At 40.4% G+C, this 14,410-nt stretch overlaps 1 protein-coding gene across 2 annotated transcripts in view; it reads right to left on the bottom strand.

The window, feature by feature from the left end:
* PEX1 (peroxisomal biogenesis factor 1) overlaps positions 1-14,410 on the bottom strand; it is a 48,251-nt gene that overhangs the window by 17,306 nt on the left and 16,535 nt on the right. For both annotated transcript variants that reach the window (XM_045827641.1, XM_045827642.1), the window contains exons 11-16: positions 8,823-8,919; positions 7,442-7,612; positions 5,614-5,768; positions 2,740-2,929; positions 2,357-2,523; positions 1,247-1,381 (exon numbers count right to left, since the gene is read on the bottom strand). In XM_045827641.1, the coding sequence (XP_045683597.1) occupies positions 1,247-1,381; positions 2,357-2,523; positions 2,740-2,929; positions 5,614-5,768; positions 7,442-7,612; positions 8,823-8,919 (915 nt within the window). The remainder of the gene's footprint in view (positions 1-1,246; positions 1,382-2,356; positions 2,524-2,739; positions 2,930-5,613; positions 5,769-7,441; positions 7,613-8,822; positions 8,920-14,410) is intronic.

Genomic DNA, 14,410 nt, shown 5'->3' with positions numbered 1-14,410 from the left:
AACATTATAGTGTTTCTCCATTATTGCCATGAAACCAGCTCACAACAATTCACATGATGAAAGAAGGGTAGGCGTTAACTGGATCGTGAATTTACTGCACGGGCTTTCAGGTTATATATGAATCACGTCACAATATATGCCTGCAATGTAACCACACTTTGGTATACTAACCTTGCTGGACCCTGAACCCACACAACAAAGAAATCATACCCCAGACTAGTGGGCTATGAGGCCTACCCATGGCCTATGAGACATGCTAGCATGTCCCTTAATTACCACACTCACCTGGTATCTGAAAACACTTAGACCTAGTGTGACACAAGTGAAGGAGAAACACGGCCAACAAATGACAGAACCGTAAAAACCCAGCCTCCCGCCTCAGTGTGCTCTCCAGCCCCTAATCTTCTAGGTTTTCTTCTCCCTTCAAGTACAGTGTGCTCTTCGCTCTCTGATTATTTATGTGTAATTCTATGTATAATGCATGAAGATTTGCCTTGAGCAGAAACACAGTGAGCCCTACAAGAGAGGTGGCTCATTATTCAATGTGCCTCACAGCTTTAATAAATGGGTCACTGTTCCTACTAGTTTTCCAAATATAAAACCCACAATCAAGAGACATAAATGGTGTTGGCGGGAATGTGGAGAGAGACCCTCAGGCATGCTGGTGAGAACAAAATGGTGCAGTCACGGTGAAAAACAGTCTCGGGTTTCTCAAAAAGCTACACATAGAATCACCCTATCACTCAGCAGTTACACTCCAAGGTATAGATATTCAAGAGAAATGAAAACATGTCTACACACAAATTTGTACACAATTTAGAGCAGCATTATTTGTAACAGTCAAAAGGTGAAAACAACCTAAATGTTTAGCAATGATGACACATACACATATTGTGCCACACCCATACAAAGGAATATTGTTCAGGCGTAAAAGGACTACAGTACGCGCTACAACTTGGATGAACATTGAACATATTATGTTAAGGGACAGAAGCCTGTTGCGTGACATATAATTCCTTCTATATGACATGTCCAGAACAGGCAAATCCATGAGACAGAAAGCAAATCAGTGGTTGCTGGGGGAAGGAGGGAATGGGGAATGGGATGGAGAGTTTAGAAACTAGAAAGAAGGAACAGTCACACAGTATTGTGACGGCATTCAATGCTTTGAATTGCTCAATGGTTAATTAATGTCACATAAACACTATATCAGTAAAAAAAGAAAAAAGAGAAATGCACAACATACCTTGACGCTGATAAAATTCATCCCACTCTCTCGTGCAATGACTCCAGCGAGCAGGGTTTTCCCTGTCCCAGGAGGCCCGTACAGCAGCACTCCTGTTCTCTGTCGTATGGGCAAGTTCGCAAATAACTCTGGGTACTGGAAAACACGAAAGTGTGACCAAGAGCTCAGGTCCGAAATGAATGACTAAGCAGCAGCCAAATATCAATGTACAGAAGAAAGTATTCAGATGGCAGTAACTGCCACCTCTATTACAGAGCAATGATGGAAAATGGACTCAAGCGAACTACCTCAGATTTTTCTCAGCTGGACCATAGCACACATTCTACATAAAATCTATGTAGCCGCATCAAATTTTTTCCATTTTTTCCTGTTTAATTAACATTATAAAAGTATTGCATTAAGAAAATTAAAACCAATCTTTTCACAAGGACACTGCCCTCTATTCATATGACAGCTATGTATATTCAAAGAAAGAAAATGGTAGAAAAGCTTGGGTAATAACAGTGAAATCTCCCATCTAATTCTGCTAAGGTCCTTCCCCATCTCTCTCCTCTGTGCAGGTCCCTGACCTCAGGCAGTGATCCTTCTCTCAGGTTTCCGATTCAAGCACACTAACCCCTAGACTCGACCTTCTGATTTAAAGAGCGACCTACACTCGCTCCCTGTGTCCTGCCATCTGCTGGGTCTGTGCTGCCTGATAACCCCGCCTTCAGGACTGCCACCCAGAGTATGGAAATCGGGCTTATCCATCTGTTCTGTGACCGAGATGACTCTTGCACTTCCCGGCTGATTCCCATCTATTTCTGTTCAAATCCCAGCTGACAGCTTGTTCTGCTTTGGTACACGCCCAGCAAAATATAAGAGTTACGAAATCTACATCAAAATGTATTTACTGTAACTATCACCCCAGTTTTCCTTATAGGATTCTTATGGGCAAGGAGTATAACAAATACTTTAAAAACCTGTTAGTGTACTAAAAGCAGTGCGAGACTCTTCTCTGGTAACTAAGTAAATACCTGTTAGATCGAACTGAGACTGGGGAAGCCAACACAGGGAGCCAAAGCCAACGACTCTGCGGTTCGTCTGGGAGTACTGGATTTTTTTAAGTACCTTGGCTGGTAACTGGATAGTGTCCATGAGTATCTGCCGCACTTCGTGTAACCCACCGATCTTGTCCCAGCCCAGGTCCTGAGGTTTATGCAGGTTGACGTTTCGCAGAGATGCAGGAATAAATCCTTGGAGAGCCTTTTGGAAGTCCAGTGTTGTTAAAACTAATTCTGTTTAAAAATGAACAAAACTACTTTTGGTCGTCCTATCTGTATATGAATTTTCAAAATATGTCAATTAACTTAGCTAGTAATGTCAATCTTCTACTGAAATAACTATGTATTTGAATACTTTAATGGAATATATTTAATGCTCGCTTTATTACAATTACATTTCTACATCACGGAATAAAGATTCCAAATTTTGGTTTTAATAGTAAAACATACCTTCCCTGGTGGATATACTTTGATAAGAGAGACAAGAATGTATGGCTCGATCCACAAGCACCGTAAAATCTCTAGCCACAAACCCTTCAGTTTCTTTAGCTATACGTTGCAGGTCAAGATCAGTGAACTTGTTTATGTCACAGTCCAGTTTATTTTTTATTACATTATGCAGAATTTCATGTCTTTGTTCCTGAAGAAAAAAAAATCAAATTTCTAATTTTGCTCGGCTGTATATTTAGTGCATATACTTTGAGAACTACCAGGCCAGCATCACCTACAGTGGCGGGAAGCACTCTGGTGGTTATCCCTGCGCAGAGTGGGGGAGGGAGGGGCGGCAAAGGGGCACCAGGAAACATCCGGGAGTGAGGGAGGTGTTTGCTGCCCTAACTGTGGTGATGGTGTCATGGTACATACACATGTTAAAAGTGAGCAAACTGTACATTTTATAATAAATAATTTTTCTTCAGTTATATCTAGTAAGTTATAAAAATAAATACTGATAAATGATTGCTATTTCTTCCTCCAGTAAGAAGCCTTTTTAGTAAAATCTGGTTACTGTGTTTTTTTTTTGTTCCTATAAAACTTACTTCTAAAAACATGTTCAATGACCAATACCACTATACTACTATCATTCCATTGTGTTTAATAATAGGTATAATACTTTATTCTTCAGTAACAGTCAATTAGCACAGGGTCTGAGTATTCAGGGTAGATGCTAGGTAAGAATTTTAAGTAAGAAGTTAAAATGTGCTTGCCAGTCCCAGATGTGCCACTGCCACTAAAACCATCATGAACTTGAGTGCCTAAAGGAGACAACATGCCATATGTACTTGTGATTCTGTGATTTATAATATGAAATATATATTTGGTCTTTGTCTCTTTTTCTGGCACAGATTCCCTACAGCCCTTAGAATTTCCTAAGTGATAAGAATGATAAAGGTGTCTCTTTTTTTTAACATTCTGTTGTTGCCTTCATTGTACTCTTCTTTTAAAAAATTTTTTTAAAGATTTTATTTATTTATTTTGAGAGAGGGAAGGGCGGGAGAAAGAGAGAGAGAGAAACATCAATGTGCAGTTGCTGGGGGCCGTGGCCTGCAACCCAGGCATGTACCCTGACTGGGAATCAAACCTGAGATGCTTTGGTTCGCCGCTGCACTCAATCCACTGAGCTACGCCAGCCAGGAGGTGTCTTGATATTATAATAAAAAATCCCTTTTAATCACACCTGAATTTATGTTAACAAGGTGATTTTGGAAAGCACCTAAAGATAGGGGCTGGTTGCCAGGGGAAGCAACCATAAACAGAGGTTGAAATTTTCAGACCCATCTCCTGACTCCCCAGAGGGGAAGAGAAGCTGGAGGCTGAATCAACTGCCAATGGTCAATGATTTAATCAATCACATCAATGTAATGAAGCCTCCAAAACAGTCCAAAGGAGGGGGTTCAGAGAGCCTCTGAGTTGGTGAATCAGATACTTCCATGTGCCAAGGTGCTGGGCCCCAAAATCCATAGGGCAGAAGCTCTTTTAGGAGGACAGGACCTCACCCTATGTGTCTCTTCATCTGGCTGTTGACTCATACCCTTTAACATCCTCTGTAACACACCGGTATAGTGAGTAAACCAGTGTCTTGAATTGTGTGAGCTGCCCCAGCACATTAATCGAGGAGGGGTCCCCAAGGAGGGGGCTGTGGGAACCTCTGTTTTACCCAGTTAGAAGTGCAGGTAACAGCCCAGACTTGAAATTGTGTCTGAAGTGGAGGGCTGTCTGGGGGGACTGAGCCCTTAACCTGTGGGGTCTGACCCATCTCCAGGTAAACAGTATTAGAGTGTGGTGACTGCTGGAGGGAGGGGGTAAAAGGAGTCTAAAAGGTAAAGCAAAATAAATAAATAAAGAAAGAAAGAAAGAAAGAAAGAAAGAAAGAAAGAAAGACTAAATAAAATACAAAAAATAAATAAAAGAATTGAGTTGAATTGTGTAGGGCACCCAGCTTGTGTCCAAGAATTGCTTAGTGGTGTGAGGGAAAGAGTAACATGTTGGAACTGGATGTGGAATTGTAGTGGGTACAGAATATCCGTGCTGGTAAAAAAATAAAATCAGTTAATTGAATTTTTAAAGTAGATCTATTTGCAATCTCACTGCTCTTTCTCATTAAGAAAAAATGCTTAAAAAAGATAATTACTGCCCCAGACAGTGTGGCTCAGTTGGTTGGAGCATCATCCCGAGAACCGAAAGGTCGCCAGTTTGATTCCCAGTCAGGGCCATGGCTGGGTTGCAGCCTCGGTTGCCTGAGGCGCATAAAGAAGGCAACCAATTGATGTTTCTCTCACGCGTCGATGTTTCTTATCCACTCTCTCCCTCCCTTCCCTCTCTCTAAAATAAAAAATAAAATATTTAAAAAGAAAAGCAATTATGTGAGGTGGTGTGTTAATTAAGATATTGTAGTAAATATTTCACAATGTGTATCAAATCATCATGTTGTATACTTTAAATACGTGCAGTTTTGTCATCTATACCTCAATGAGGCTGAAAAAATTCTAATTTCTATGGTGTATTTACTGATTTCACCAATGAAAAACTGAAACAATTCAGAATTCTTAGGGTTTTTGTTCCTTTTTAAATGGAATTGGAAAAAAGAAAACTTTAGTTTAAAAAAAGAAGAAATGCTGTTTTCAAAAAAGCCATTTCCTTGGAAAGTACAAAGTAACATTTCAGACAGTTATGAATGGAAATTGTATCTAAACATAATATGCATCAAATGCCACCTTTTAAAATATTAACATAAGCATTAAGTTTAAAGCCACAAATAATTAATAAAACTCAAAAATAGTTCACATAAAGGATACATTTCAACAACCTTCCAAAGCAGCATGTTACCTGATCAGGAGGTTGAATATGGTGGACACACTGAAATGTGTGAATTCCTTGAGCAGAAACAAGTGAAGGATGGAGAGAATGCTGAGACTGGCTTGTGGCAATCAGCGCAACCAAACTTCCCATGGAAATAAACTCTTTCAAAATATCGTTCAAAGCTAGAATTAAACAATATAGTGTTAAAAGCTTAGTCAATATAAACATAAGAAGTTTAAATTATACATTCATTAAAAATAATAACCTAAAGTCGTGCTTTAAGTCAGAGTATGAATGGTTAGGCTCCTTCATACCTTTTAAAAATTCATTCATTCATTTATTCATTCATTCATCTACTAAGGACCTAAAATTTTTGGCCAGGCTCTAACCAATCTAATAGAGGGGGCACAGGAGGCACTGTATGCTCAGAACAATGCCTAGTAAGGTTTCTGACTACTGGATCTTGTCAAGTAAATGAAAAGGAGTCTCTGAAATAAGTATTATGGAAGGATGATAAATGTCCACATTGTGTTCTGTTAATAAAGCAAAATGTAGCTCATATTCCTGACCTCTTGAACAATCTCTTTCCACCCCAAGCCTTGTAAGTTTGGTTGGCATGAGGTCAAACCAGAACCAGGCATTAGGAGCATATGTCTGAGTCCTGAGGCAGACACAGGCAGCATGCCCTTCGACACCACACTAACAGGCCTTGAAAGTGCTATAGGCTTGGAAATGTGAGACTAACACCAGTTTATATAACCGAGCCACTGAGGTTGCATTTTGTATCTATTTTCACTCTCAAGAACTTTGAGGCAGCTAAATGCTGCCAAAGCTTCCAGTGCCCCTGACCCAGTCCTCTTCTTGAATTCTCAGCCCCAGTCATGAGTTATTCTGTAACAGCATGATTCTTGTACCTGTGCCTTTGCCTGCAGACACTTCCTTTGGTTCCTCATTAGCATGAAGCTGCTTCACACTAATTTCTACTCCTCCATCAAAACTCATCTCAGGCCCTGGCTGGGGTGGCTCAGTGATTGAGCACTGGCCTGCAAACCAAAGAGTCACTGGTTCGATTCCCAGTCAGGGCACATGTCTGGGTTGCAGGCCAGGTCCCCAATTGGGGGCACACAAGAGGCAATCACACACTGATGTCTCTCTCCCTCTTTCTCAAAATAAATAAAAATCTTTTTTAAAAAATTAAAAAATAACTCACCTCAGTTATCAACTCTTCCAAGAAGCCTTCCCTGATAACTCTTCAACCCCCATACCACACCCAGTTTTGGGTATGTGCTCCCCTAGTATCCTGTAATACTCCAGAGGATACCAGACCACCTCCTAGTTATGTCACCCTGGTCAAAATGACCTATTCTTTCATTTCTATTTACCCACCTGAAAAACTAGGAGAACTTCTGTGTGTACAGTACAAAGCCAGTCCCTAGCCCAGAAAGGGCACTGAACACATGGCAGCTATCATTATTATTAATATTCCGAACTACAAACCTTCTGTTTACTTTTCTCTCTTCTCCTGGACTTTGAAAACACAGACTGTGCACAAGCTTTAGACAAATATTTGTCAAATGAACAAAGCTAGAGTAAATCTGTACAATTAAGCAATTTCTAATCAGTACAGGAGAGTGAACAGGCCCCAAAGACTGGCACGAAGTTGCAGACTCTTCACACTGCCCTTCTTCCACCAATGTTGCTAACACAAAACAAGTGTAGAATGCTACCAGAAGCTCAAAAGCAACACATAGCATAGATATAGTCTATTCTCTGAAGAGAGCGGATTCACCACTAAGACCAGAAACGCTGTAAGAGAGAAAGGCCTGAAGCCAGAGAGAGGGTGCGCTGCCATTACCATGTGCCAGCCGCTGGCTCTGCACCGCCTCAGGGCCGTGCTCCTGCTCCGGCGGGGCCGGCCTGCCGGCCAGGAGATCCAGGTCATCCAGCAGAACAACTGCAGGCTGCCGCCACACTGCCTCCGAGAAAGCTGCCTCTAAGGTTTTTTGTATGTTTTCAAGCCTTTTTCCTTAAGACAGAAGATTTTAAGTGGTTTAATGTTATTTCAGGATTAGGGAAGTTCAGACCGACCTTTTGAAAGCATTAGAAAAGCTCAATATTGACTCAACTATGAAGATTCGATACACAGTTTGTTAAATGCCAATCGTTAAAATTTGTTAATCATGTATATGGTTTCATTAATACCACATTGAAGGACTAAGTACTGAATTTTATAAAAAAGGAATATGTTACTGCAATTTCTGTATGTATGTATCTATACCTAGCCTCATGCTATACAGAATTTCAGATGGCTTAAAACAAAATAGTAAAATGGAAGCGGGTTGTGGGAAAACGTAAATGAGAATAGGAGATCAAGCTTCAGATAACATTAAAACAAATGACCCTAGAGTTGCTATATTTGAATCATAAATTTGGTTTTAAACTTCCCACTGAATTACAAAGTTTTAATTTTCAGATGAGATCGGGTGCATTCAGGGTGGTATGGCCATAGACCAAAGTTTTAATTTTCAAAGAACAGAAAATATACCAACTCATAAGCCAATGTAAAGAGTTCCTGTTATTTAGCTCTAAAACAAAATTTTCGCATGAAGCCTCAAACAGGACTGAGAGATGGGCAATCTCTCCAAAACCACCTTAACAGCATACGAGATAGTGGGTTTTCCAAGGTTGTTTCGTAGTTTCTTATCATATACTAGACTAAAAAAATACCTGAAAGTAAAATGGCGAGTTGGGATGATAGGGCAGTGGTAACCAAGGGAAGAAAAATAACTACTCAGGGTAAAATATTTCTAGTCATTTTCTCTGTTGAACAGATGACAACGTCGAAGACTTTTAAAAGCACAGACGTGCATGCGGCCAACTGTAATTCTCCGTTCTGCCGCCCAGACCCACTCACCGCCCCCCGCCTGGCACCACTCTGCCAGTCTCCCACAGCAATGCAGGGACAGGTCATACCCATCAGTGTACATTCTAAACTCAAACTTTCTCGGGGTGGCATTTCCAGGAAAATATTCTAAGAGTTTTGGCTAGAAAAAAATAGGCTTCCATTAACTATGGAGAGTTTTCAAAAATTTATTAAAACATTAGAAAGCTGGACAAAGATTTAAAATTTCTAAGGAGTTTCAAATTAGATAGTTGTAATTTATTAAGTTCACAGCATTAAGTAATAACATTTCTGTCTTTCTACCCAAAAAGGGAGTTACGTACAGTGTTCATACCTCGCAAAGCTTCACAGTCAACTATCTCCACATGGGCATCCAGTATGTCAAATGCTTCTCTACAGACTGCCTTGGCTAAAGTTGATTTTCCACTTCCCTACAAAATAGTTAATTCATAAGAACTCTCAATATATTCAGTCACAGAAAAAGGTCTTGTCACTGTGGCAACCACAAAAATTAAGCCTCATCAATCAAATATGCATGACATAATGTTGTATGACAACTACAGCTCAATAAAGCTGAGGGAACCCACATCACTGGAACCCTAGCATCACATCATGGTGAGTCACATTTAACATCAAGTAAATTAATGGGAAGGAGTGAAAATGTGGGTTCAGGACGTTGTAAAAGGGCAAATCCCACTGCTGTATAAGTAGGAAAAAACTGTTTTCTAAGTACTCAAGTCTAGCCAAGAAAACACATAATATTCTACAAAAAACCAGGAGGTTCCATCTTCTTAGCATTAACAGCAAGATTCAAATGTTATATAACCATAAGGTTAACACAATGATTGCACAGCGCACAGACTTACACAGACTCACTCCCTCTGGTCTCCAGCACCGGGGCAGCAGCTTGAAGGGCACCAGCAGTATGGGCGGGGGGGAGGGAACTGAAGTGTATGGCATTATGGTGACAGCTGGGGGACAGCTTCCTCCCAGACAGAACTGCAGAGACTGGCTATCTTACATTTTCTGAGCCCTCTCCACCAAAGCCACAGTGAGGTGGCACCATATCTGAATGTCTTTCAACCTGACTCACAAGGTAAGCCCCACCCTGACAATTACCTAAGGGTCTGCCCCATCCAACTTACCGGCCCACCCAAGCAACCCTCCCACCCTGGTAACAGTGGCTTTCCCATATGAAGGGCTGGGGTAGGTGCAGGCTTCAGATCTTTATCTGCTCAAACAAGCAACAGCTGAGCCCAGCCTCCCCACCCCTCACCACTCAGAGTGGCCCCAGGCTTGGCACTAGCAGCAGCCATCTGCAGATTGCTTACAGCTTACACCACAGGGCCCCAGACAGAACACAGGTGGAGGCTCAACTTGGCCTACATCATCCGGGAAAACCCAGGGCCTGCGCACCCAGCAGACAGTTACAGACCACGTCGACCACGTGGGAGGACCACTTCATCACTTCCACAAGCCACAGAGGGAGGCAGTGGCTGGCCAGGGGTCACAGCCAGTCCTACCAGCTGTCTCCCATTCATCCCAGTCCTCCCACTGACCTGCTGACAGCAATCAAGACTCATCTACAAGATGAGGGAGTAACTCAGCCAATACGGAGGGAGCGTCTCGAGTATACAGCTTGGCATATAGGAGAGGCTGTGTCACTGGACCCTACAGGACACCTACTACATTAGGCCATGCTACCAAAGAAAACAAAGTCAGAGCCTTTTGCTATTGTGGCACCATTTGCTGAGCAGGCCTGTGACCTTGTTAAATAAGACAGACATTTTATTCTTCTAAGATAACATCCTCAGGACTGGAAATTACTGGAAAGCAAGAACAGAACATGTAACCATCCCCCACGACAAAGGCAGAAGATAACAGTGGTGCAAACTGCAGCTTATGCAAAACCACCCGAAACCTCCTGTGCTGCAACAACCCTAACAGCCCAGGGGGGCACATAACAGCAACCCCCTCACCCTTTTATAATCCAATGAAAGCTCAAAGTTCCCACCCCTCAGTGCTGGTGCATGTCTCTGTACCAGCCCCTTCCCTCTCTTGGGAAAGTAAAATAAAACTTTGCTCGCTGCAGTTTCTTTCTTGGTGAATTATTTCACAGCCTGCATCACCGACCACTCTAGCAATCAAGACACAGAGTCAAAGCAGCTCTACCTAATACACAGAAACAAACACAGGGAGGCTGCCAAAATAAGGAGACAAAGAAACATGACCCAAATGAAAGAACAGATCAAAACTCCAGAAAAAGAGCTAAACAAAATGTTGATAAGCAATCTATCAGATGCAGAGTTGAAAACACTGGTTATTAGGATGCCCAAGGAACTCAGTGGGGACTTCGACAGTATAGAAAAGACCCATGCAGAAATTAAGGATATACTAACTGAAATAAAGAGCAATTTACAGAATAAAAACAGCACAGTGAAGGAAGCCAAGAATCAAATAACTAATTTGGAACATAAGGAATAAAAAGACATCCAATCAGTGTAGCAAGAAGAAAAAAGATTCCAAAAAATTGAGGATAGTGTAAGGAGGCTCTGGAACAACTTCAAGTGATTTGCATCATGGGGGTGCCAGACGGGGAAGAGAAAAAGAAATTGGAAACCTGTTTTAAAAAAATGAAAGAAAATTTCCCTAATTCGGCGATGGAAATAGACATTCAAGTCCAGGAAGCACAGACAGTCCCAAACAAGATGGAATACAAAGAGTACCACAACAAGACATATCACAATTAAAATGCCAAAGGTTAAAGATAAAGAGAGGATCTTAAAAACAGCAAGAGAAAAGCAGGTAATTACCTACAAAGGAGTTCCCATAAGACTGTCAGCTGATTTCTCAAAAGAAACTTTGCAGACTAGAAGGTACTGGCAAGAAATATTCAAAGTGATGAAAAGCAAGGACCTACAACAGAGATTATTCTACCCAGCAAAGTTATCATTTAGAATGGAAGGGCAGATAAAGTGCTTCCCAGACAAGGTGAAGTTAAAGGAATTTATTATTGCCAAATCATTATTATATGGAATGTTAAAGGGACTTACTTTAGGAAAAAAGATCAAAGCTATAAATATTAAAATGGCAATAAATACATAATGATCAACAATTGAATCTAAAAAACAAATTAAGCAAACAAGCAGAACAGAGATGGAATCACAGATGTGGAGACCATTGGGATGGTGGCCAGTGGGAAGTGGGTCTGAGGGAATGGGGGAAAAGGTGAAGGGATTAAGAAATACAAATTGATAGGTACAGAGTAGGCAGGGAGACGTTAACAGCAAGTATAGGAAATGGAGTTGCCAAAGAACTCATATGCAAGCCCCATGGACATGAACAAAGGAGGGGGTATTGCTGGATGGAGTGAGGGATGCTGGGTAGAAGGGGGTTGAGGGGAAAAAACTGGAACAACTGTAATAGCGTGATCAATTAAAAATACATAATAATTATAAATACTTAGTAGAGAAAGGTAAAAGTCTTCTGTAATCATCCCACTGCACAGAAGTAACCTCTGTCAATTGTTTTGATGTATCATCCTTACAGGCATTCCACATACATCTTATGAGCATTTAGGAAGATGGGATTACAGTATTTATGGGAGTTTACAGTAAACCACTGTCCTCTTTATCAACAAATACGCAGTGAGTCCACTCCCTAGTGCAATGCCACTGTGGGATGCACTGGACCACAACATTCAAAAAGCCTTCTTAACTGTATATCCACTCTGCTTCCAATGTCTAAATACTGCAAGTAAAGCTAAAATAAATATACACCTACATCTGAGTTTACTTATTTGGCAGGTTATATGTTTAGAATAATATCTAGAAGTGCAATTACATCAAAACCTTTGTTTGTTTTACATATTTAAAATTTTGCTATGAATTGCTATAGTGCCCTATAGAAAGGCTACACATTGGTAGGTTTTTATAGTTTTTTAATATACATTGGTTTTCTCCCTCTTTCAGATATTAGTAATCCATATTCACAGGGGGTTACTTTTAACAATCCATTTGGTTTATAATTTGTACACTTTGCTGAGTGCTCTATTTCCACTTAAAATTAAAAATATGTAAAAGTAAAATAATGCAAATTCTATCATGGCCTCGTATGATAAATTCAAAATTCCTTTATTCTTTTTCCCCAGCTTAACTGGGCTATCATTGTGAAATAAGGACTTTGGGTGAGTTTAAGGTACACAACACAACGATCTGACACACTTAAGACACTGCGAACTGACGACCAGGACAGAGGTAATTAACACCGTCACCCCTCCCTCACGCAATTACCCTTTCTTTTCGTGGTGGGAACATTTAAGACCTGCTCTCTCAGCAACCTCAGGTGTATAATACCGTTACCTATAACCACCATGCTGCACATCAGATCCTCTCTTTCTTTTCTTAGCTTGGCTAGAAGCTTATCAATTTCCTCAATCTTTTCAGAGAAGCAGATTTTAGTTCCATGTATTTTCTCCATTGATTACATTTTCAATTCATTGATTTCTGCTCTAATTATTATTGGTTTGACCAAAAAGTCTGGTTTTTTTTCCATAAAATAAAAGACACATTTTTCATTTTCACTAATAACTTCATTGATTTGAATATTTTGAGTATGTCAGCTGTCTCCCACTATTGGCTTCTAGTGGGTAGAGGCCAGGGTGCTGCTACACACCTTCCAATGCATAAAACAGCCCCACAGCAAAGAATCATTTGGCCAAAATGTCAATAGTACCAAGAAACTCTGCAAACCACTTTTGACATGTTCAATCAGTCACAGCACCTTCTTCTATACACTGCACCAACTTTTTTGCGTTTCAGTTGTGTTTTCACCTTTCTTGAAATGACAAACCACAATATACCGAAAATGTTGCTTATTTCCTTCTTCATTATTAAAATGGCTACACAAAAATGCACCAAATTTGTTTTTTTTTTAAATGCATGCTGATATGACAGCTGTCACAATATAATCTAACAAATTTGTTTCAAATGAAGTTAAGGCAAGGAAGCACTAATAGAACCATCGAACAGGAAAAAAAAACTAAACAAACTTTTTGGCCAAGCCAATATTTCTCTTCTGCTTACACTGGGTTTAATTTGTTCGTTCTTTTCTAGTTTCTCAGTGTGGAGACTCATGAAACTTATTGGAGTAGTTTCTACATATCTTTTTTACAATAAAAATTGGAAGAAAGCAACTGGACTAGTAGCAGGAAAATTAAGTTATGTTGGAGTTAAAAGTGAACAGAAATTTTAAAAGCCTAAAATTTTTGTAAAGATAATTTATTAATTTTACACAAATGGAGCATCTTTTTTTTTTAAGACTTTATTTATTTATTTTTAGAGGGAGGGGAAGGGAAGGAGAAAGGGGAAGGAAAACATCAATGTGTGGTTGCCTCTCACACACCCACTACTGGGGACCTGGCCTGCAACCCAGGAATGTGCCCCATCTGAGAATCAAACCTGTAGCTCTTTGGTTTGCAGCCTGTGCTCAATCTACTAAGCTACCCTAACCAGGGCAAAGCCTTAAAATTTTGAACTGGAAAAAAAAAAGCACAAAGAATCCCTGGCCAGCTAGCTCAATTGGTTAGAGCATCGTCCCCATTCGCCAAGGTTGTGGGTGTATTCACCTGTCAGGGCACAAACAAGATACAAGATACAACCAATAGATGCACAAATAATTGGAACAACGAAGTGATCTCTCAATCTCCCCCCACCCCACTCCTCCTCTCTCCGTTTCTCTAAAAATCAATAAACAAAAATTTAAAGAGCCCAAAGACTCATAAACACTATACTATACCCTGGCAACAACACTGTTACTAGATAATAAAACTGCAGGCCTTGTGAAAGGTCAGGAAATCTCTAAAAGGACTGACAGTTTAAAAAGAGAGAGACACATTAAAAAAAAAAATCTGTATGTTAAAGT

The sequence above is a fragment of the Phyllostomus hastatus genome, unplaced genomic scaffold, assembly GCF_019186645.2.
Source record: "Phyllostomus hastatus isolate PE091 unplaced genomic scaffold, TTU_PhHast_1.1 phas_scaffold_78, whole genome shotgun sequence".
Lineage (NCBI taxonomy): Eukaryota > Metazoa > Chordata > Mammalia > Chiroptera > Phyllostomidae > Phyllostomus > Phyllostomus hastatus.
This window is presented reverse-complemented; position numbering and strand designations above follow the sequence as displayed.